This window comes from Rhineura floridana, chromosome 2 (assembly GCF_030035675.1).
Source record: "Rhineura floridana isolate rRhiFlo1 chromosome 2, rRhiFlo1.hap2, whole genome shotgun sequence".
NCBI lineage: Eukaryota > Metazoa > Chordata > Lepidosauria > Squamata > Rhineuridae > Rhineura > Rhineura floridana.
The window spans coordinates 93,535,741-93,560,468 of NC_084481.1; the positions used below are offsets into that span (position 1 = coordinate 93,535,741).

The following is a 24,728-nucleotide window of genomic DNA, read 5'->3' on the forward strand; positions in this document are numbered from 1 at the left end:
TTCAAAAGAAATTCTCTGGAGATTAAAATAGAAATCTTACCTAAAATAGGGTGTTCCTAGGTCCATCTGAAGTGAGAAGGATATTCTTTCTCACAAGCTTAGGGTGATGCAAAATGGAAATGGACTGCCTTCAAGTTGGTCCCAGATAGGGTCTTCATGGTAAGCAGTATTCAGACAGAGGTGGTTTACTATTGCCTTCCTCTGAGTCTGAGAGGCAGTGACTGGCCCAAGGTCACCCAGTGAGCTTCATGGCTGTGTGGGGATTCGAACCCTGGTCTCCTAGGTCACAGTTCAACACCTTTAGGGAACATTTAATCTAGCTTCCTTGCTTCTGGCAAGAAGGGTTTACGTGCCCTCAGGCCAGGCCATTATAGAAAGAAAGGAGCTTAGTGTTGCAGAGATGTTAGATGGGAGCACAGATGGATGCTCCTGAAGGCAGCAACTATAAACATGCTTATTAAGGAACTAAGCCCCATAGAACTCAACAGGACTTACTTCTGAGTAGATATAGTTTGGATTGTGCTGTTAGTAATGTTTGACTAGGGATCCTCTGCAAAGACATCCATATCCAAGCAGGGTTGACAACCCCCTGCATGGAATGCCCTGGCCTTATTTTTTAATGTGGCTGCTCCAAACTTCTTTACAGATTTGAACCTTCAGTTCAGAAAGAGGTCTGAGAAATGTGTAAGAGAAAGAAGATTCTCTACCCTTTCTGTCTACTCTATGGGGTGCTATAAACTCACTTGGACAGCCAATCCAATTCCAGTGAGTAATAATTGACAGAGAGAAAACACCCATGGTTTGGTCTACCTTCACAGGCAGCAGCTTGGGAACAACAACTGCAGCCACACTTTCAAATATGTGAATTCTCTTTTACCATTAGTGGGCAAAAAACAAACCATCATGCAACCAACAAGGCACATCATCAATGGGTTTTAGGGGTTTAGTTGACCACATGGAACCACTGTTGTTGCTTCTATGGATGTAAGGGAGGAGGGTCAAAGGTACATGAAATGCAAACAGAAAATGAAAAAAGACAGTGATGCTTCCCTAAATGCAATACCATACCAACCACAGCAACACATACCAAAGGGTCAGCGTAACCCTTCAACTTCTGGGTAGAACTCTTACTAGGACATTAGGGACATTTCTTGGGAGGTGCAGTTCTGATGCCTTCTAGTTTACTTGCTTCTGGCAAGAAGGGTTTACGTGCCCTCAGACTTGGCCATTATTGGAAGAAAGGAGTTTAGTGTTGCAGAGATGTTAGATGGGACCATAGATAGATGCCCCTGAAGGCAGCAACTGTAAACATGCTTATTAAGGAACTAAGCCCCATAGAACTCAATAGGACTTACTTCTGAGTAGATACGGTTGCAGCCATGTTAAGGACAAGGGAGGACATTCTAGGCAAAACAGACAAATTATTGGGTGTTAGAACAAATTAAACCAGAACTGTCACTAGAAGCTAAAATGATGAAACTGAGGTTATCATACTTTGGACACATCATGAGAAGACATGATTCACTAGAAAAGACAAGAATGCTGGGAAAAACAGAAGGGAGTAGAAAAAGAGGAAGGCCAAACAAGAGATGGATTGATTCCATAAAGGAAGCCACAGACCTGAACTTACAAGATCTGAACTAAATAGGACTTACTTCTGAGTAGATATGGTTGCAGCTATGTTAAGGACAAGGGAGGGCATTCTAGGCAAGCAGTTGGCAATCACAATTATACAATTATACAATTACCTCTAGTATTAAGGTAAAGGTAAAACTGGGACAGAAATAAAACCAATAGCACCAGGTTACAAACAATTTTTTTATTAACAAACACTATCTTTAAGAGAACAAAGGCAGGTTACATCACCAATCAATCTGCTAATCATAATCCAATTGCTAGTCCCAACTAGAGTAGAGACCCACTGAAGCAATGAAATTGCAGCTGGTTTTAGACATTTATCTCTCTTACAAAAGAGAAGTGGATGACATCCAAGGGATGTTTTCAACCATTATAAACATTATTAACAGTATTACTCTTTATAAAAGAAAAACAGAAAGAATGAACAAGGTGCTTTCACTGTAGAAACTGGTGTTAAATAACTAAACAGGCTGAGTTTAGAATTTGTACTTCTCATTTGAAACACAAGCTTTAAGCAACCTTTGTTCTTCCTTCACATATTTAAAAAAATTAGCACAGTTCATGCCAAAGTTTAATTTGACACAAAGCTCTGCTTTAACAAGGGAAGGTAACATACGGTTCCTGTTGTCAGTCCATACGTTGCCCATTAGTGAAAACACTCTCTCCACGAAAGCATTGCTTACTGGGATGGCAAACACTGCACTGACAACCTTCACCAGAATTCTTGATCTGATGCTCTTTAGCAACTGCACCCATTTCTCATCCAGAGGAAGATCAGATGTTCTGACCTCAGGCACAAACTTTTTAACCAGGCAAAGTTCATCAAAAAGTCCATCAACATCGACTTCAATGCCCAGATTTGAAGCCACTTTACTAACATGTTCCACTGTTAGCTCATCTGTCTCTCTGTCCAGATCAAAGGCTGTGAACTCTTTTAATTGTGAGTTCTCAAAATCATACCATTTATCAAGGTATGCTATTGCCCAATTGTACATCTGGAGAGCATCTGTAGTGAAAGATGCACATTGAGATTCAGGGAGGTGTTTTAGACCAGAAAGCACCTTTGCTCCAAAAAATCTGTTGTCCACACGATTTACCAGCTTCTCCCTCAAGCTGCACATGAAGGTGTGGAGGTGTGGACTTACTGAGTGCTTTCTTTCCAAAAGACTAATAGTCTCATGAAACAGTTGCATGTAGTGATGCACAAAGTAGAGGTAACATTCTGGGACAGAAATCTTTTCAGTTGTGTCAACAGTTGCCTCATCTGCCTGGTCTCCAATAAAGTTCCATATTATCTCTTCGGTCTGCTCTTCCCCAAGCTCCAGGAAATAGGATTTTATAGCAGGCCACAATTGGAGTAGCCACTCAACAGCTGGGAAAAGAGAGAGCCACTGTGTGTTTCCATGATTAATTACTGCATGGTACTGCATGCCTAGCTCATCAAAGCATTCCCTCAGTTTCTCATTTTTAAGGGTGCTTCTGGAGAACTCCGTGTATACCTTATGAACCAGATACGCAACATCATACTTCTTGTTAAACCAGCCATGCCTGGCAGCATTGTGTAGAACATGGCAAAAACAGTTTGCCTTCACAATGGAACTTTTCTGTTGCTTTAGGAACTGGAATACAGAGTTCCTTACCCCGTAATTGACAGCAGCATTGTCTGCAGTGTAAGCAACTATATTTTCAACAGATAATCCCAGATCAGTCACAGTCTTCAGAAGGCTATCGCTGATGGCAACAGCAGTCTCTGATGGTAACTCATAAAAGTCCAGCAGTTTCTCTTGCACTCCAAGGTCAGCATCAAAGTAATGCACAGCCACAGGAAACATTTTACGGTTGCCTTTGTTAGAGGCATCCGTGGCAATTGAAAAAGCAACTTTTTCAGTGGAACGTCCACCCAGTGCCAGCACCACATTTTCTACTGATTTTGGTCCAAGCACGTTTTCAACAATGCACTCTGCCTTGGTTCTTCCACAGTGCAGTTTTTTAACAAGAGCAGAGTCCTCGATCGTTGTAGAAATCAGTTTCATTCCACAATCCATGCTTATGTAACTGTGCTGGTGCATAACTGCATGATACACGTTGCTAACCTCTATAGCAGCAACACGGAGCATTTCTGGTGTACTCTTCTTTGCAAAGAAGGATGTCATGGCAGCACTCTGATTCACCATTCTTGAGGCTCTAATGTGTGCAGCATTTTCCTTGTGTCTCCGAACGGACTTGACACCATCGTGTTTCACAGTGAAAGTAGAATTACAGTACTTGCATCTGGCAAGACAGTCATCTACTTTTACAATCCAGTCTTTGAAATTATCATTCTGCAACCATTCAGTCTGAAATGATGCTGCATATTTCTTCTTCGGCTTCTCTCTTTCTGGCTGCATTGAAACAACAGATGTGCAGCACAACAGCACCTGTACAGGAAGTGGAGAGTGTTCATAAGAAAAATGCCTAAATCCACAGCCAAGCAATACTAGGACATTAGGGACATTTCTTGGGAGGTGCAGTTCTGATGCCTTCAGAAAAGAAGCGTCTTAGTTTCTTCTGGCCCACGGAGGGTTCTTGCCATCTTGGGCACCGCAGAGGAAGAGGAAATGTTAAGAGAACGGCGAAAGTTGTTATCTGGAAGTAGGGACTAAATCAACCAACCTTTACTTATTTATTTATTAGATTTATATACCGCCCCATAGCCAAAGCTACCTGGGTGGTTCACAGCCAACTAAAACTTCAGTATACAATTAAAACACATAATTAAACAATTTAAAACATAACACAGAAAAATTTCAAGATTAATAAAACATTTTAAAACACATACTAAAATGCTGAAATGCAAAAATGCCTGGAAGAAGAGGAAGGTTTTAACCTGGCGCCAAAAAGATAGTAGTGTTGGCACCAGGCGTACCTCATCAGGAAGATCATTCCATAATTCGGGGCCCACCACTTAGAAGGCCCTTTTTCTCATTGTCATCCTCCGAGCTTCCCTCTGAGTAGGCACCCGGAGGAGGGTCTTCGATGTGGAGCACAGTGTACGGGTAGGTTCATATCGGGAGAGGCGTTCCATCAGAACCCTGGCTTCCTCTGCGTCATTCAGCTTTCCTCCACTTGCTGAAACTCAGGCCACATTCACACTACACATTTAATTCACTATTAAACTGCTACATCACACAATAATTTGCATTAATTAACTTATTTTGTAGAACCCAAACTTTCTTGTAGACCTGTAGGAGTATGCCACAAAGCTGCTGGAGGAGCTCTGTTGGATCAGAGTAAAGGCCCTTCATATCACAAGCTATATGGCTCTGTGTACCATTTGCTGGGAATCACAAGTGGGGACAGCGCTGCTGTTTAAGATTTGTGCTACTCCACTGTATGTGGAGTATGTGCATGAATGAGTCTTAATAAAATTATTCAGAACCTGTTAATGAATCTCAATAAAAAAATGCAGTGATTTCTCACTTCGCTGAAAAAGGTAACATGCAGGAAATAAGTTTTATTTACTTATTTATAGTTATGAAAACAGCAATGACACACTTACCAGATGATGGAGGTGTAGACTTTCTGGAACTAGGTACTACGTCACCCAAACTGGATGATGAATTTCCTCCTGATTTACTAGAGTAAAGAAAATAGATACTCACTTTTCTCAACCATCTCTTATTTTTATTTACATCAGTGCCACCAAAGAAGATAATTTTCCTTGACTGATTATAGATGTTTCTACATTACATAAACCACATGAACGTTTTGAAAATGGAAATTGTACAGGACTATCCAATTTTCTAGTAGTTCAGCATTTAGTGTGGCCAACATTCCATCCAGATGGCAAATATTCTAAATGTGTTCAAAGTTCCACAAGTATGTTGATAGCAATACAGATAGATAGGAAGACAGACAGACAGGTGCAACCACTAAGTGGAGTCTGCCTTCCTCTAAGGTGTATATTCCTATATGTTTCCTCCTTAGCAATTGTGGCTTGGTTCCATAGATACTCTGAGGGAAAGTGTGGACAATTTTTTCCAACTCCTCCTCTCTGATTGGCTTAGAACTCCTGAAAAGCCTTTACTGATGGTCAGGGGTCCAGGGACCACCCTGAATGGGATGGACTGTGGCCTGAGGGAGAAGGATGGATTGTCAAAAATTAACTAGAATTAGGTTTCATAATTAAAGCATCACAAAACTCCCCCTGAGCCCCATCGCGGCCGCTGTTGCCCAGCGGCACCCACAGCAGGAGGGGTGAAGCCGGTGGCCGTCCTTTCCGGAGCCTCCTGCTGAGCCTGCAGGCCGCATTGGCACCGTCTCGGCAGCGGTTGCTAGGAGACGGGTCCGACGCGGCTTGTCAGCCTCAGCAGGAGCCGTGGAGGGCAGGCCGGGCAGGCTCCTTTTTAGCCCCAGAGCCGGTTCCCCTGCTCCGGAAAGGACGGCCGCCGGCTTCACCCCTCCTGCTGTGGGCGCTGCTGGGCGGCAGTGGCCGCGATGGGCCCCCCCAGCGGCGCCAACAGCAGGAGGGGTGAAGCTGGCGGCCGTCCTTTCTGGACTGGAGCCTCCTGCTGAGCCTGCAGGCCGCGTTGGCACCATCTCGGCAGCGGTTGCTAGGAGACGGGTCTGACGCGGCTTGTCAGCCTCAGCAAGAGCCGTGGAGGGCAGGCCGGGCCGGCTCCTTTTTAGCCCCAGAGCCGGTTCCCCTGCTCCGGAAAGGACGGCTGCCGGCTTCACCCCTCCTGCTGTGGGCGCTGCTGGGCGGCAGTGGCTGCGATGGACCCCCCCAGCGGTGCCAACAGCAGGAGGGGTGAAGTGGCCGGCCGTCCTTTCCGGAGCAGGAGAACCGGCTGGACTAAGGAGGAGCCGGCCCGGCCTGCCCTACTCCACGGCTCCTGCTGAGGCTGCCAGGCAGGCCGCGTGGGCCCCATCTTGAGACACTGGGCGCGGCAGCGGCCGTGATGGCCCCCCCCACCAGAGACTGCAGCCTGAGCCCCAGGGGAACTGGCTCTGGTTCCGGACACGTCACCTCAGCTGTATCTGTTCTGTGGGTGTGCCGGTGTGGCGGGAGTGGGCAGGGGGCGGGGCTGCTGCTGGAGGAGTCCCTCACTGTGGCGGCTGCTCAAGTCCTGCCTGCCTGCCTGAATGATAAAGAGCGGAAGTCGGCCAGCCACAGCCCAACGTATGTGTGGTCAATCACGCATGCATGGCTGAGGGGGCCAATAAAAAGCCGGAGATCCACCTTTTTAACTGAAGTACAGCCGGAGGCCGGAGACGGCCCTATTTTCCCCGAGTCTCCGGCAGATTGCCGGAGACCTGGCAAGCCTAATGTTGAATATATTTATTTGTTTAAAAGATTTCTATCCTGCCCTTCTACCCTACAATGGGGCAGTTCACAATGCCATCATGCAGTGTAAATAATAATTAAAAAATTAAAATAGATAAAATACAATTAACAATTCAAGGAGAGTGATATTAAAGGGGACTAAAGAGGTAAAACTAGAAAGGGGAAAAAATAAAATCAGTTTCAGACTACAGCTTCAGTCCCTCCCAAAGGCTGTCCAGAACAAGATGGTTTTCAGAAGTCTTCGAAACACCATCAGGGAGGGAGCAGGGCAGGCTTCTTGGAGTAGGGTATTCCAAAGTCTGGGGGCCACAGCTGAAAAGGTTGTCTCCCACATGCCTACCAGGCTAACATCTGTTGTTCCAGGAACGCAGAAGAGACCAGCCAGATGATCTTAAACCATAAGCAGGTACATATGAGCATGAGCAGTCCCTCAGGTACACTGGTCCCAAGGCTGTTTAGGTCAAAACCAGCACTGCAAACAAACTGGGAACTAATGGAGTCAATAAAGGACAGGGGTGATATGATCCCCATGCTATGATTCAGTTAACATTCTGGCTGCCACATTTTGAACCAACTGCAATTTCTGAATCGTTTTCAAAGGCAGCCCCACATAAAGTGCATTATAGTAATCAAGCATCGATGTCACCAACGCATGTGTCACTGTGACCAAGTCAACTGCTTTCAGGAACAGGGGCAGCTGGTAGACCAGTTTCAGTTGGCCAGAAGCACTCCTGGCTACAGCAGCCACCTGATATTCAAGCGGCAGGGCAGGATCCAGGAGGACTCCGACTGCAGACCTGCTCCTTCAAGGGAGTCGACCCCATCCAGAATAGGTTGCAGCTCTATCCTTGGTGCAGCTTTCCCCTTGACCAGCAATACTACCATCTTGTCTGAATTAAGCTTCAGATTGTTAGCCCACAGCCAGCCCTTCACAGCATCTAGACACTGGTTTAAGATGAGATAGAGTTGTGTGTCTTCAGTGTGCTGATTTAATTTGTTACAAATTGTAATATTGAAATAACAAAATAAAAGAAGATGATTTTGGGGGGGAAATGACATTGTACTCCCAAATCTCTGGATGACCTCTCCCAGCGGTTTCATGTAGTTAACAACTACATGGGATACAGGATGGAATCCTGTGGGACCCCATGAGCCAGCAGCCAAGGGGTCAAGCAGTGGTCTCCCAGCACCACCTTCTGGGACCTGTCCTCCAAGTAGGACAGGGGCCACCATAAAACAGTGCCTCCCAATCCCATCCCAGGTAGATGGCCCAGGAGGATATCATGGCCAATGGTATTGAAAGCCACCAAGAAGTCCCGCAGTACCAACAGGGATGTCCTCCCCCTATCTGATGCCTGGCGTAAGACATGAAGCCGGGCGACCAAGGCAATCTCTGCCCCATGACCAGACCTGAAGCCTGATTAGAAAGGGTCTGGATAATCTGACTCATCCAGAAAAACTTGGAGCTGAGCAGCCACTATCCTCTCAATCACCTTATCCAAAAAGGGGAGATTAGAGACTGGCCGGAAGTTGTTAAAGATCTGCAGGGTCTAACAAAGGTTTCTTTAACAAAAGTCTTATCACATCCTCCTTCAACAACGTTGGCACAGAATCTCCCTTAAGGAGGTATTAATTAAATATGCCAATCAGTCAGCCACTTCCTCTTTGGCAGATTTAATTAGCAAGGATGGGCCAGGGTCCAGAGAGCCAGTAGTGGCCCTCATTTCTCCAAGAGTCCTGTCCACATCCTCAGGCTTTACAAGCTGAAAGGCATCCATTGAGAAATGCCCAGAGGAAGCCTCAGTGACATCTGGCACAACTGTAGTTAATGAAGAGTCCGAGTCAATCTAGATACAAGTGATTTTATAATCAAAGTGCCTCGCAAACATGTCACATCCTGAGGGCTCAGGATCCGGTGACGAGCCAGAGCCCCAAAGACCCTGGACCACCTGGAAAAGCATCGCCAGGACAACACCAAGTGCACGAGATCATGGCAGACAAGTGAGCTTTCTTTGCAGCCATCATCATCACATATAGGCTCAAAAATACACTCTAGTCTGCATTTGGTTGGAATCGGATTGAGTTTTTCTCCATCCTCGCTCTAGCCGTTGTTCCTGTCATTTCAATAGGCCCAAGGTTTGAGTAAACCAAGGTACTCCTGTACCTTTAACAGCTGTGTAAAAGAGGGGATTTCTGCATGACAAGCTACACCTGCTGAAAAAATCCCCTCTTCTACAGGACTGCTAAAGGTGCAGGAGCCCTGTCCTTTTTCATCTGGCCATCCTAGCATTTATTACCAACTTCCACTGGTGTAGGAGTAGAAATGTTGTAATCTGTTTGGCTCCAAGGCCTAACACACAGTAGAACACTACAGCTCTGCCTGTTTTGACTACCCAGATTCCATCTCAAAAATTAGGCCTTACAGCAGTTAGCTCAGGGAGGCACTGGTGAGGTTGACTGAGAGGATTCTGGGAGTGGTTCAGGGCCGGCTTATCTTTTTTTTTTTTTTTTTTTTTACAATAATTTTTATTCAAATTTTCATAAAACATACAAAACAAAATCATAAAACATTCAAAGACAAAAAACAAAACAAAACAAAAATGATTAAACAAAAAAATAAAATGTTGACTTCCCATTTGTCGCAGATCAAATCAGTTATAGGTCTACAATATATAACAATCCTGTCTCTTAAATTATATTATAAAATCACTTTCCTCCAGTAGTTATCTTAATTAATCATCAAATCTCATAAACATTACTTTATTCTTTCCACAAAAAGTCAAAGAGAGGTTTCAATTCTTTAAGAAATATATCTATCAATTTTTCTCCAAATAAACATGTCGATTAATCCATCTCGTTAATAATAATAATAATCTTATTGTCATAACCATAGTCCAAATAAACATATCAATTAATCCATCTCATCAAAATCTGTTAGGTCCAATAATTTCAATAGCCATTATTCCATTATCCCTATTAATTCCATCTTCCATAGTCCTGTTAAGTCCAGTAATTTCAGTGTCCAATCTTCCATTATCAGTATTCCATAATAATCTTGCTGTCGTAGCCATAGTCATATAATAAGAGTCTGATGGGAATTTCCTCTCTCCCAAATATTTTCTTGCCATCAATTCTGAATAAGTTGCTGAAATATTGTTGTAAAGTCATATCTCTGTTCTTCTTTTTTACAAAATGCACTGGTTCATCTCTTGAGAGTTTTTCCATTGTCACATGGCTGCTGTTAGTTCCATAGATTTTCTCTATATCAAGCTCCATCACGTCATTCCAGTCCAGAAGATTATCCAAGCCATTGATAACTTTATCTCTAATATCTTCATTAATTTCTTCAGAGATAACGTTAAATTCCAAACAGTAGATTTTATTTCTAATATCCATAAACTCCAGAACTTTTTCCAATTCCACATTTGTTCCAATCTCCAGGGCTTGTATCTTCCCTTTATTTTTTCTTTTCTCATCTCTGATCTCATTCTCCTCTCTCACAGGATCCCCTATTTCTTTAAGCTCCTGCGTCATTTTGCTCAGTTCAATTTTCAGCTCCTTACTGCCCTGTCGCAGGGTTTGTTTCGTTATCTCAATCTCATCCATTATTTTCTGAAACATAATTACTTCCAGATTCTCAGCCACTTTCTTGATTGCCATTTTTTAAAACCACGAAAACAAAGCAAAACAAAAATAAAGAAGAACCACTTCTTATTTCAGCAACAATTGGGTTAATATTCCAGGCTTGATGACATCACAGTATAAACAGAGCAGCCTGCCTTATCTCTCTATGTTCAAGAATACAAAACAAATTTAGTTCCCAGCATCAAAACAGTTAGCGGCGTTGTGAAGAAGCAGATTCGTCAAAATAAAATAGACCAAAAAGAGAATAGTCCCAGACAATATAATGTTCCTCGGAATAGAAATCCCTCTTCTGTGTATATCTTTAGAATGCACTTCCAGGACAGCTTTTTGCAATAGAAACAGAGATAAGCTGTTAATTTCGTGAATAACAGAGAAGAGTTATAACTCACCCAGAAGCTCTTTAAAGCTGATTAAATTGACAAATCTCTTTTTGCTGCAACAATTTAAACCAAGTAAAAAAAATAATAGAAAGAAGGGTGCTTGCCTGTTAGTCTGTTTTCTCTTTGAAGAAAAGATAAACGTATCGCTTTAAACAGATAGAGCTTGTTCGGAAGTCCGTCCAGCATTGCTGGCTGGACCTTTTCTCATAAATTAATGAAATCCAGTCCTCCCAACAAAAACAGGCTTTTGAGGTTGATCTCTACATTTCTCCCTGCCCGGGAGAAATTTCATCAGTCAAAAAAAAAATGTTCTGACTGATTTATATCTGAATAAGCTTCTTTTGAGGCGGGAACCCGTCTCAAAAGCAGGCACAAGCGAAGTCACCCTTCCCGGAAGTCCTGGGGCCGGCTTATCCATTAGGCACAGTAGGCACAGTGCCTAGGGCCCATGATACTTTTAGGGGCCCACAAAAATGTTTTAATTTATTTTAAAATCAGAAGGAAAAAATTAACTTTTAGGGTAGAAGAAAATGTTTTAATTTTTTTCTCACATCAGAAAAAAAAAATGAAACTTTTAGGGCCCACGAAAATCTATTGAATTTTGCCTAAAACAGAAAAAAATCAAAATGTTGAAGTATTTAAAGTTATATCAAAAATAATTTTTAATATTGATATTATTATGGTGGGAGGGGCCCACGAAGGCAAAAGTGCCTAGGGCCCATGAAAGTCATAATGCGGCCCTGGGGTGGTTCTGGGCATGCTTAAAAGTCTCTTTCCTCCTGAATTCCTCACCCACCCACCCCTGCCACAAAATACCTTTGTTGCACAGCACTCTTCAGCAGGTGGAACTGAAGCATTGCTAAATTTCAGTACTAAAGCAAGGTTGGTGCCTAATAAAAATAATGGGTCAAACTGGCACTATACTGAGTTTCACTACGAGAAGCACCATGCCAGAGATGCACATTTTATCTATGAGATGATTATACAGCCACAAGAGTGGCTGTATACTATAGCCAGAGTGGATCTTTCACATTCTGCAATGTTAAATTGAAAATGTCATTCTGATGCTTCCCATAAGCTCATTTTAAAACAAAACCTTACAAAAATAATAGTCCTGAACTCAGAAACACTTGCTTAACAACCCTCTAAATTTTCATGGCGATACACAAAACAATCAGAGAGAATCAAGAGTTCAAAGCGTAAAAAGAGACGGGGGAAAACCAGACCCATTTTGGACTGTTTTCTGTCAGAGTGCTCATAATCTGTTGAAATTAATTAAAAATCAGCAATGTTCACATACTACCTATAATCCTACTACTGACATTGATTCATACTCTGACCTTCATCTTCTGTAATTTAAAAGTTAAAAAATGTCTGGCTGATTTTTAATTAATTTAAGAAATTTAGCATTGAACTTTTTGGAAAGGAAAGGGGCTTCCCCTCTGCCCAGTGCCCACCCATACAATCTCCTCCCCTCCCCCTTCCCTCCCATTCCTCCCCCTCTTCTCCCTGCCCCTCCCCCAGGTCAGTTTCACCTATCCTAAGCATGATTGCACAGGAGTAAATCCCACTGAACTCAAAAAGCATGCAAATGATCAAACCTGCCCTTCCCTCCTCCTCTCTCCTATCCTCTCCCTCTTGCCCCTTCCCTCCCTCTTCCTTCACCCTTCCCTTCCCCTCCCCCATCCCCTTCCAATCCCCTCCTTCCTAAATGTTACCAAATTCATCCAAGCTACACAGGAAGGAAGTGGAGCGGACTGTGAAAGACCAACCCAAATTGTGATTGCATTTTGACAAAATTGTAGGGCAGTACAATATCTCAGAAAGGAGGTCAGGTCTCCTGCTCCCCTGGTGCATTCACTATAGCTGTCCAATTTCCCTGCTTTTTAAAGTTTGATAGAAATATCTGTTGGCTATAGGTACTTTCTAATAAGCAAGGTGTTTTGCCTATTAGTGAATATGCTCTGAAGCAGTATTCAGTCTGGGACTGTTACAAATTTGCTGTGCTCATCCAGAGCTGTGCTCTTTAGGGGAAGAGGTGTGTAGGTGCGGTCTACACATGCATTAGAATGAGGTGGTAGAATTCTAACACAGTAGACTTCGCCAGTTTAGGCTGCCCTCATTTTAGAACATTGCCCCATGTAAAAATACTTTCTGCAACTAAAACTGTAGCACATCAGGGACAAAGGTTCTGCCTAGTTTGTTCTTTGCTCAGCTAGCTTTCTATTCTCAGGGAGGTTTTTATGCAAGGGAGAATTCAAACATATGATTTCACCACCTGAGTTTTAAAGTCATATAGTCTACTCTACAGCATTAGAAGTATACTTGCTTTTCTCCACCCTGTTGTGCAGCATGTATAGGCTAGGCCTTAATAGGCTAGAATTCTTTGTTTGGATTCTTTTGGCCTGCTTTTCCTGCGATGTGCTCTATATCAGGGATTCCCGAACTGGTCCACAGACCACTACTGGTCTGCAAGCTTAATTCAGGTGGTCCGCAGAGTATCTATGGATTTGTGGTTGAAGATCGGAGATGACACATCCATCACATTAAATATTCACATTTAATTGTATTTTATTGCTTCTTTTATTACTTACATTGTGTGTTATTGTATCACAATTTGAATTCTATGGAATTCTAGTTGTAATACAATAAAATACAATATATAATATTCTACACAATATATAGAAGAAATAAAAATACAATTAAAAATCATATAGCATCTAGCAGAATGTATTAAAATTGCTACAACAGACAGAAAACTCATTAAGTGATCTGCCAAGGCTCTCTGCAGTTTTCAACTGGTCCATGGGGGAAAGGGTTTAGGAACCACTACTCTGCTGGATTACCTAACTCCAGAATTTACAGATGCAGCCTGCCGATATATGAGGTTTCTGGTTCTCCTGAAACAACTGCTTCTGAAGTAGCAATAGAGTGGAACATATACTTATAAAATGGGATCAGGACTGGCCTACCCACAAGAGGCAATCTAGGCAATTGCACAGGGTGTCAAAACTTCAGGGATGCTTGCTTCAGCTATGCAAAAGTCAGTGCATGCACATTTGAAATTATTTGTTCAGGGCATGCTTGTGGGTGATTTTGATGTGTGTTGGTGATGGTTACCTAGGAATCTGGTGGTAGTATTTAGTCTAGAAAAGTAACAACATGTTACAGTGTGGAGTGTTTCTGTTCAGTGTTTCTATCAACCAGCCATGCCTTCCTTCTGGATACTCCGTTCCATTCCCATTCCACCTGTTTTTCTGTTGTCCCTCCAGCAGTCAGTGAAAATTCCATGGCTGCTTAGTCCTTTGGATGTTCCAGTTCTGCAAAACCTGAGGGTGGGGAGGAGACATAATATTTCCTTCCCCTGTCCCCCACTATGTTTTATTAGGGTTTTTTGCTCTAATTAAACATGAGCCCTGCCCCCCCATTTAGTGGCTTCAAGCTGGGGTGGGTGATCCCCCCCCCAAGATTGGAGCCACAGGGCAGACAGTGAAGTCTATGCACAGCCCTGCCCCCACAAGGATGAGATTGGGCAGGGGGTAATGGTGAAATTTTAATTTGAGGATCTTAGGCAAGCCTTAAATGGGGTTGAACACACAGGAAAGAATCTTTAAGAAAAGGTCAGTTCAAGAAATGTGTGTAACAGAAACAAAAAGAGTTTTATAAGGTGTCACAAAAATATGGCTGTAAACACACTAGTTGCCAGAGCAAAGCATTTCCATTAGTCACTCCTGGAAGGGGAACGAGTTGATCTGCCGATCAGTTGCAAAATCTCTTTGAAGCTGATTTTTTTTAAAAAATGCACTCAAGCTGCTTCCACCAGGTTTTGCAGTAAAAAGGGGTGTGGTTTGAGTAGCATTGTGTGCCCCTGTTTTCAGAAGAGAGAGGTGGAGACATGCTGGTACCCTCAGATGGTAAAATAATCACAGGTCTTCACTGTATATAGCATAATGTCACCACCAGTGTGCTTATTGGTACCACATGATAATTGTATCACTACAGGCACAAGGGATGGGTTCTTGAGGTCCTCCCCTCCATCCATTTGATTGTGTGTCTATTCCTACAGGTTCCGTTACTCAGAGGATGATGTGGTAGGGTACGTAACACAGATCCTTCAAGGACTTGAATATCTGCATGGACGGCACATCATCCATCTTGACCTGAAACCTGATAACATCATTATCTCCCCCACAAACACATTAAAAATTATTGACTTTGGCAGTGCCCAGACTTACAACCCACTGGTGTTGCGCCAGCTAGAGCGCCGCGTTGGTACACTAGAGTACATGTGTGAGTATATTTATGGAGTTGGCACACCAGAGTATTGGGTAGGGGAGGATGCACTAGAGTAGAGGCTCTGTGTGCAAGGCAAACGGCTTGTGGAGTAAGTATGTCATGGAATGGATATTTGGGATACATAAAGGCTGGGGCACACATGTAACTAATGGACTGCAGTTGCACACTAGCTATTTGACAAGGGGACTTAGACAGCAGAATGGAAAGGACAGAAGTGGGGAAAGCTCCCTCCCGCTCAGCATATTAAGTACAGCAGCTTCAGACCCAGCTCTTCTGAAGGATTACACTAGGAGAGGAGGGCAGGACTTTGTTTACTTCTTCACCAACCAGCCTGTTGCTATGTGCCTTCAAGTGGAGCACGACTTATGGCGACCCTATGAATCAGAGACCTCCAAGAGCATCTGTTGTGAACCACCCTGTTCAGATCTTGTAAGTTCCGATCTGTGGCTTCCTTTATGGGATCAACCCATCTCTTGTTTGCTCTTCCTCTTTTTCTGCTCCCTGCTGTTTTCCCCAGCATTATTGTATTTTCTAGTGAATCATGTCTTCTCATGATGTGTCCAAAGCATGATAACCTCAGTTTCATCATTTTAGCTTCTAGTTCCGGTTTAATTTGTTCTAACACCCAATTATTTGTCTTTTTTGCAATCCATGGTATGCACAAAGCTCTCCTCCAACACCACATTTCAAATGAGTTGATTTTTCTCTTATCCACTTTTTTCACTGTCCTGCTTTCACACCCATACATAGAGATAATACCATGGTCTGAATGATCCTGACTTTAGGGTTCAGTGATACATCTTTGCATTTGAGAACCTTTTCTAGTTCTCTCATAGCTGCCCTCCCCAGTCCTAGCCTTCTTCTGATTTCTTGACTATTGTCTCCATTTTGGTTAATGACTGTGCCAAGGTATTAATAATCCTTGACAAGTTCAATGTCCTCGTTGTCAGCTTTAAAGTTACATAAATCTTCTGTTGTCATTACTTTAGTCTTCTTGATGTTCAGCTGTACTCCTGCTTTTGTGCTTTCCTCTTTAACTTTCATCAGCATTTGTTTCAAATCATTACTGATTTCTGCTAGTAGTATGGTATCATCTGCATATCTTAAATTACTGATATTTCTCCCTCCAGTTTTCACAGCTCCTTCTTCTTCGTCCCATCCCACTTTCTATATTATATGTTCTGCGTATAGATTAAACAAATAGGGTGATAAAAATACACCCCTGTCTCATACCCTTTCCGATTGGGAACCAATCGGTTTCTCCATATTCTGTCCTGACAGTAGCCTCTTGTCCACAGTTTAGGTTGAGCATCAGGACAATCAGATGCTGTGGCACCCCCATTTCTTGTAAAGCATTCCATAGTTTTTCATGATCTACACAGTCAAAGGCTTTGCTGTAATCTATAAGCCACAGGGTGATTTCCTTCTGAAATTCCTTGGTCCATTCCATTATCCAACGTATGTTTGAGATATGATCTCTGGTACCTCTTCCTTTCTAAATCCAGCTTGGACATCTGGCATTTCTCGCTCCATATATGGTAAGAGCCTTTGTTGTAGAATCTTGAGCATTACTTTACTTGCATGGGATATTAAGGCAATAGTTCGATAATTACTGCATTCCCTAGGATCTTCTTTCTTTGGAATTGGGATGTATATTGAATGCTTCCAGTCTGTGGGCCATTGTTTAGTTTTCCATATTTGTTGACAAATTTGTGTCAATATTTGGACAGTTTCAGTCTCAGTAGCTTGTAGCAACTCTATCGGTATGCCATCTGTTCCTGGTGATTTGTTTCTTCCAAGTATTTTAAGAGCAGCTTTCACCTTACAGTCTAAAATTTCTGGTTCTTCATCATATGGTTCCTCCATGAATGAATCTGTCATCCTGTCATCTCTTTTATAGAGTTCTTCAGTGTATTGCTTCCATCTTCCTTTTATGTCATCTCAGTCAGTCGGTGTGTTCCCCTGTTGATTCAACATCCCTACCCTTGGTTTAAATTTCCCTTTCATTTCTCTTATCTTTTGGAATAGGGCTCTTGTTCTACCCTTTTTGTTGTCCTCTTCTATTTCTATACAATAACTATTGTAATAGTTTTCTTTGTCTGTAGTACTAGTCACTGTATTGTTGCATTTAGGGTTCTAACCGTGTTTCTATCTCTTTTTGCTTTTGCTTTCCTTCTCTCTTTAACCATTTTAAGAGTTTCTTCAGTCATCCATTGAGGTCTTTCTCTCTTTTTAACTAGGCATATTGCCTTTTTGCATTCTCTTCCCTGATAACGTCTCTGACTTCAGTCCATAGTTCTTCTGGCTCTCTGTCAACTAAGTTTAAAGCCTCAAATCTGTTTCTTATTTGATCTTTATATTCTTCTGGGTGTTATTTAAATTGTATTTTGACATTATTATTTCTTTGTTGTTCTTCTTTAGCTTTACTTTGATTTTTGATGCGACCAGTTCATTATCTGTACCGCAGTCTGCTCCTGGTCTTGTTTTCGCAGAAAGTATGGAACTTCTCCATCTTCTGCTACCAATTATATAATCAATTTGATTCCTATATTGACCATTTGGTGATGTCCACGTGTACAGTTGTCTTTTCGGTTGCTCAAAAAATGTGTTTGCAAGAAACAAATTATTGGCTTCATAGAGTTCAGTAAGTGTTTCTCCTGCTTCATTTCTATCTCTTAAGCCCCATTTCCCCACAATTCCTAGTTCTTCTCTGTTCCCTGCTTTTGCATTCCAGTCCCCCATGATTATCAGCACATCTTGTTTTGGTGTGTCATCAATGTCTTCCTGAACTTCTGCGTAAAATCTTTCCAATTCCTCTTCTTCTGCATTTGCCGTTGGAGCATAGACTTGGATGATGGTTACGTTAATAGGTTTCCCATTAAATTTCATTGATATAACTCGCTCAGACCTTGCGTTATAGCTCTTAATTGTTTTTGCTATGTCACTTCTCACTATTAAAGCAACCCCGTTTCTTCTTAATTTCTCATTTCCTGCATAAAATATTTTTAGTTGCTTGATTGAAAATGTCCCATTCCCGTCCATTTTAATTCACTCACGCCAAGTATTGTAATGTTAATATGTTCCATTTCTTTCTTGACAATTTCCAACTTCCCCTGGTTCATGCTTCTCAGATTCCATGTTCCTACTGTGTGTGTCATACAACTCCAGACTCTCCTTTTGCATCTATGCCCATCAGCCTCTGGGCTTCCTTTTGGCTGTGACCCAGCTGTGTCATTAGTCACAGCGCTACTCATACTTGTCCTTTGTCCTTCCCCAGTAGCTCGGTGAGTGCCTTCTGACCTGGGGGTGTCATCTTCCAGCACTATCTTGTGTTGCATTTTGGATATTCTGTTCATAGGGTTTTTGTGGTAAGAGGTATTCAGAGGTGGTTTACCACTGCTTTCCTCTGAGTTTGGATGCATCTTAGTCTGGTGTCTCAGCTTTGACCATTCCACTATGGGTGCCCCTGCTAGGAGTCTAGCCTCTTGGTCTAGACTCCTGACAGCATTGTTCTCAGCTTCTTCAACACTCTCAAACCCCCTCACCATATTAAGGTGTGCATCCTAGAGGGGGAACAACCAGCCTACTGCTAGATTTTTGCAGTTTGTTCCTGAAGTTTGGAAAGGCCTATGGATCCTCGTGAACATCTTCCATTGTTTGTGAGCATTAGGATGGTAAGAGTGGTGAAACAGTTTGCGGGTACCACTGCAAACTGACACCCTTGTCTGACTATAAGCATATGTACCCAAACCACCCTTTCTGTGCTCATGCATCCATTAGGGTATGATGATTGATCCCTTACTATCCTCAGTCCAGCATCCCTGCCTTGAGCCTTCTGTCTTATTCTCTCCCCACCCCCTGCAGACATGGTCTGAGGTTAGCCTTGAAGATTTCTTATCTACATCAGCCACATCTTTTTCTTTAGTTACATCTTGTTGAATTAAGGCAGCATGGCAACCTAGGGTCACTTGCCATCCCATTACTTAGCCTGCCCTCTGTACTGCTGCATCAGGTTTAGAACTGTTTACTATCCACAACTTTGATCACCTCCTGGACTAGTTTACTGATGATTCACTAACATTTTAACCATAGAGATGATGAGATTCAATAAGCCAATGGCTCTCTCTAGCACAATGAACAGAATGCCTCTCTGGGCCCATTATGGACATTTTATTTATGTATGTATTTATAATATTTCTCACCACTCTTCACCATAAGGGTCCAGGACAGTAACAACAATATAACCATACAATTATAAAAACAGGTAAGACAGTTCCAAACAAAAACAGAATAGTATAGTTTAAACAGAAGAGGTGAGTCCCACAAAACAAAATACTGCTGAGCTACACCACAATCTCCGAGCTGTGTGAGATTTCCAGGGATGCCTGTGCTTACCCAGGGTTTGGTTTCCTTGGAAAGAAGGTCAGAGGAGACTGGTGTCTGTTAGGAAACATGGCTTTTATTTACACACATTCCAACCTGAGCTTAAGGTGGAGGGGTTCACAGCATTAACAGTCCAATAGAGCTTGCTTTTCCATCAGGCTTGTAGGGAGGCACCCCAAAGCCATGGTGCAGACAGCAGGCCTCTCTGTGTGTCTCCCTAGTTCCCAGCTTCTCCAGACTAGATGAGACTAAAAGATACAAGCCTGTCTTTGGCTCCAGGATTGGGGTGGGCAGGGCCTCTGAAAAGAGTTCCAATAGCCACAGATCTCTCCTGGCCACATCCCTTTTTATATGCAGATTGACCACTCAATCAGCCATTAACTCATAGGCTAACTTGGCTAAACTATTAGCTTATGCAAAGAAAACTGGTTTGACCAGTGAAGCAGGTTTCTTTCTTTGTAGATCCCAAATCAGAGGCTGGCAAGGGGATTCATAGAAATCATCCATCTCACCCCCCAAATCCCATAACAATACTTTAACCACCAAAGGCTAGGATAAAGAGGTGTGCCTTCTATGCATACCATTTACAGGGGAAGAGATGGCTATTTCTTTCCTTTGCAGCTCCGGAAATAGTGAAGGGAGATCCGATCGGTTCGGCAGCTGACATCTGGGGCTTGGGAGTGCTCACATACATCATGTAAGTACGGCTGAAGTGGGTGAGTGTGGGAATCTGACAAACATGGGAAAACGGACGGAATGAGAGGTGCATGCTCAGGTTTTTTTTTCTGACTCATCTGTTGCTAAGTGGCAGGGTTAGCCTAGACTCCTGCCTGCAGTCATATATCCCTGATGCTCTCTTGACTTTCTGTGTGCACCAGCACTCTCCATAAACCTCTGACATATAACTGCTCCCCACAGAGGTGTTCTTCCTTACTAGCAGCTTGGACTGCAGTCTCAATATATGAGGGATGTTGTATGCCTGTCTGTCTTGCCCTCCCATCCTCAATTTTGCTTGTCAGGCTCAGCGGTCGTTCACCATTCTATGAAATGGACCCCTTGGAGGCAGAGAGCAGGATCCTCGCAGGGCGTTATGATGCCTTCAAGTTTTACCCCAACGTCTCCCAGAGTGCTGCACTCTTCATCCGCAAGGTTCTCTCTGCCCATCCATGGTGAGTGAGCGAGCAGTAAGGAAAGAAGGATAATAAGTCTTGGAGGTGGTGCTACTGGATGCATTGCAGGGCTATGTTTGGTTCCGTGACGAAGCTTGTGCTTATGTTTTGGTTCAATCCCCGGAGTTTCCAGGTAGGCCTGGGAAAGGCTACTGCTACTGAGCTAGGTGGAGCAATGGCCTGGCTCAGTATAAAGCAGCTTCCTACATGTTGCCCGTTGCTCACTCTTCCAGTCACACTTCCATTTCCTTCTTGCTGTTGGAGGGTGACAAGGGCTGGAGTGGGGTGAGGGAAAAGCAGCCTCTTCCTTGATCTCTTGGTCTTGCAGGAGCCGCCCCACTGTCAAGGACTGCTTTGCCAACCCTTGGCTCCAGGATGCGTATCTGATGAAGCTGCGGCGCCAAACCCTCACCTTCACCACGAGTCGCCTGAAAGAGTTCTTGGTGGAGCACCAGCGTCGGCGCAATGAGGTGGCCACCAAGCACAAGGTCTTACTGCGCTCCTACCATGGTGCCAGCAGCCACATGCCCTAGCCGCCTGCCCTGCCGGAGGAGCCACAGAACATTCCAGCAGGGGGCATGATGGGCCAAGTACCTGCCCACCCAGCCAGGGTGGGACTTGTTGATATACCTCATGGATTTGGAAGAGGCATCAGCACTGGCTGCCGCTCTTCACTCGCCAGTTCTGGAGTCGCCTGGCTTAGAGGGAGTGAAACAGTGCCTGATGACCGAAAAGGGCAGATTGACAAGATTTGCTACTGTGGCGGGGTCGGGTCGGGTTCAGGGAAGGGTGGCATGCAGTGGAAAATGGAGTGGGCCATGGAGCCATGCTGTTCCCAGGCCCAAGGTCAAAGGAAGAAAGCCTTGACATTTCCTCGTCAAAATAAACTCCTCCCATGGGGATTCAAAGAGCCCCTTCTGTATTGTGCCTAAAGGGCTGCATCTGTACCTTGTGTTGGTCAGGTGCAGCTGATCGCTTCTGTTGACTAACAGCAGGTGCAAATCATGCCGGCTGCAGCTATTGAACAATGGGGCATTTCTTCCTTTATATACACCAAGCTAAGCTGGGAAGAAGAAAATGAGGGATCAACCCTGGAGCCTTGCAGTGAAGGCACGGCAGCAGTGGAAAACTTCAGTCTCCCACCTGTGCAACTTGACATACAACACAGGGGTGCAATAGGGCTTTCACCAGTATCATGGGTGTTTCAGATCCCCAAGGAAGAGGCTGGGAGGTACATTTTAAGTCCACAGCAGTGCCACCACACTTAGGAGAGCAGCCAATAAGAAGGAATGCTGGCATAGGGGGGAATCAAGGGCTAGTGGTAGTTTGCCTGGGATCCCTCTCCACTCACTTCTCCTTGGGGATCCAGAAGAAGCCAACCCCGTGAAACTCCTGCAAGCAGTTTCCCCCGGTTTACACCTCCAGCCCCCACGCTCTGCATATTCTTTCCTGCCACCTTCTTTATTTTGCACATCAGAACTGGTGCAGAGAAGACAGATGCCTTCTGTTCCTGCACACCTTCCTGAATCAAGGACATGCTTTCAACACACCATCCCTATTCTATTATAGCCCTTTCAGCCTTGAGGGTGGTGGTAGTGGCTAGTTATGTTTCTGCCGTTTCCAAAGCACAATAATGAAACCGCCTATAGAGCCAGGGGGATGAATTTGTCCACCCGTTTGAGGATACAGGCTGAAATCTACATGTTATGCTATCCAGCCTGACCTGTGTAGTGACCATAGCAAACCAGACCTGACACACTCTGCTGAAAAGAGTAGAGGTTATTTTGAAAACTTACAGTGTCTACAAGTTTTCACGCTGCAGCTACTTGAGAGCACATAGGGGCATCCAAGGAGAAACAAACTTGGGTTTGGTAGGGTGGGGAATGGAGCACAGCCGAAAGTAGACCTACCACATGAATACAATGGTTGTATCCCACCTTGGCTGTGTAAGTCCATGATGGCCCTAGCCCTAGCCCTTTATATCCCATCCCATGATCCAATGTTTTTTTATAGTGAAGATGCTAGTTTCCCTCCACTATGGAGCAAGCAAAGCAACCAGGGCTGCTTCCAGATGGGTGGCCTCCTAGAGCTAATAAATAATTTATCTTCCACTGTAAGCTACAAGTGGACTTGAAATTGACTTTCCACACCATCAGGGATATTGCACTTTTTCTGTATGTGTTCAACCTGCTATGTTCCATCCACCCCAGCGGGCATGATATAGTTGCTGTGTGGGGGAGGGGAAGATCTAATTCACCTAAGTGGCCATTAAAAAAAAGCAACAACCCTGAGTGATCCTTTTAAAAAATCAGTTATTTATTTAGCCCTAAGCGCTTATTCATTAAAGTGTGATCACCCATTATTGCTATAAAAGTGTTTAATGTTTGTTTTGGACTCGAGTTATAGATTGAAAGTGTATCATTAGGGAAAAAACACATTGCTAAAATGGCAGTGACTAGAAATACTTTTTCCCTTTATTTTTAAAATTAGTGTTATAGCACTGTAACGCTCTTTCTTTTGCTAAAATCTTAGTATTTTTCAAAAGTTGAATCAGAAGTGTTTAATTCAGGAAAAATAACTTGCTAAAATGGGGGTGGCCAGAAAGGGTTCCCCACCCCTGCCCCTCTTAAATTAGCATTATGGCACTATAATACTTTTTCATTTAAGCAGTATTTTGCTAATATTTTAAAGATTATAATTGGGAAAAGCATTTTAGCGCTAAGTAAAAGATTGATTTTATAAACTAGCAGGATTACAAAATAGTGCTCAATACAAAGGTCATGGTGAATGTGTACTGAGTTGTGAATGATAGGTTCATCTGCCTGATATATCACTTGACCCCATCAAATCCTTGCCCTTCAAGACAGAAGAGTAGGGCAAGGAGTATTTATGTATCTGGAGACTGCACCATTCTTTCATGCTTCTCTAAAAAGTCGGATTTTTCTGCAGTGGAGGAAAAAACCCAGAAAGAAGCACTGGGTATACACAGGAGGATACCAAATGTATGATGACATTATATGGAAACCGCATCCCCAAATGTGAGTGAAAAAGGCATGGTGATTCCACACTAAATACCTAGTGTGGAAGCAGCCCAGAAGTCAAAATAAAGGCAGTGGATAATGCCAGTGGCTCTGTGTGGTCCCTTGGGGAACTGAGGGTAACAGGAGGGAAGGGTTTCCTATGTCCTCAGTTTAAAAGGACTAGTGGGATTTATTTATTTCCAAAACCACAAGCGTAAGCACCCCCCCCTTCCCGATTCACCTTTGGATACATATGGAAATGGATTGCCTTCAAGTCAATTCTGACTTATGGAGATCTTATGAATAGGGGTTCCATGGTAAGCGGTATTCAGAGGGGGTTTACCGTTGCCACCCTCTGAGGCTGAGAGGCAGTGACCTGGGTGGCCCAAGGTCACCCAGCGAGCTTCATGGCTGTGTGGGGATTGGAACCTGGTCTGCCAGGTCATAGTCCAACACCTTAACCACTAACCTAAAATAACAGCAAGGCTGATGTGGAAGTCCACTTGCCACTTGGGGGTCATATACTTTCCCCCTCCAAAATCAAGTTAAGTCAAAACTAGTCTTATCTGGCTTAGGGTTGCCAGGTTCATGGCCTGAGACTGATCCTGTATCTTTAGGATATAGGGGGAAGGGAGAATTCCACTTTGTGGTTTTTCTCATTATAGTGTTGCAAGAATATCTACACTTGGCTGACTTTCTCTTCTCCTAAAGATACAGGATCAGTCTCAGGCCATGAACCTGGCAACCCTAATCTGGCTCCCTACAAAAAGCAGCTGCAAACAGTGTTGACTGACTAGCAACCTGTGATATCATTAATCCACCTCTACCCAGAGCTGTTTTTCCAACTTAAAAAAATGGATTGAGGGTCTGT

The 24,728-nt window shown here is 43.5% G+C and overlaps 1 protein-coding gene across 4 annotated transcripts in view; it reads left to right on the plus strand.

The window, feature by feature from the left end:
- The window catches only part of SPEG (striated muscle enriched protein kinase), a 157,705-nt gene extending 133,746 nt beyond the window's left edge, over positions 1 to 23,959 (plus strand). For all 4 annotated transcript variants that reach the window (XM_061609399.1, XM_061609402.1, XM_061609400.1 and 1 more), the window contains 4 exons: positions 15,056 to 15,279; positions 20,290 to 20,365; positions 20,688 to 20,837; positions 21,166 to 23,959. In XM_061609399.1, the coding sequence (XP_061465383.1) occupies positions 15,056 to 15,279; positions 20,290 to 20,365; positions 20,688 to 20,837; positions 21,166 to 21,370 (655 nt within the window). In that variant the 3' untranslated portion in view covers positions 21,371 to 23,959. The remainder of the gene's footprint in view (positions 1 to 15,055; positions 15,280 to 20,289; positions 20,366 to 20,687; positions 20,838 to 21,165) is intronic.
- Positions 23,960 to 24,728: the final 769 nt, after the last annotated feature.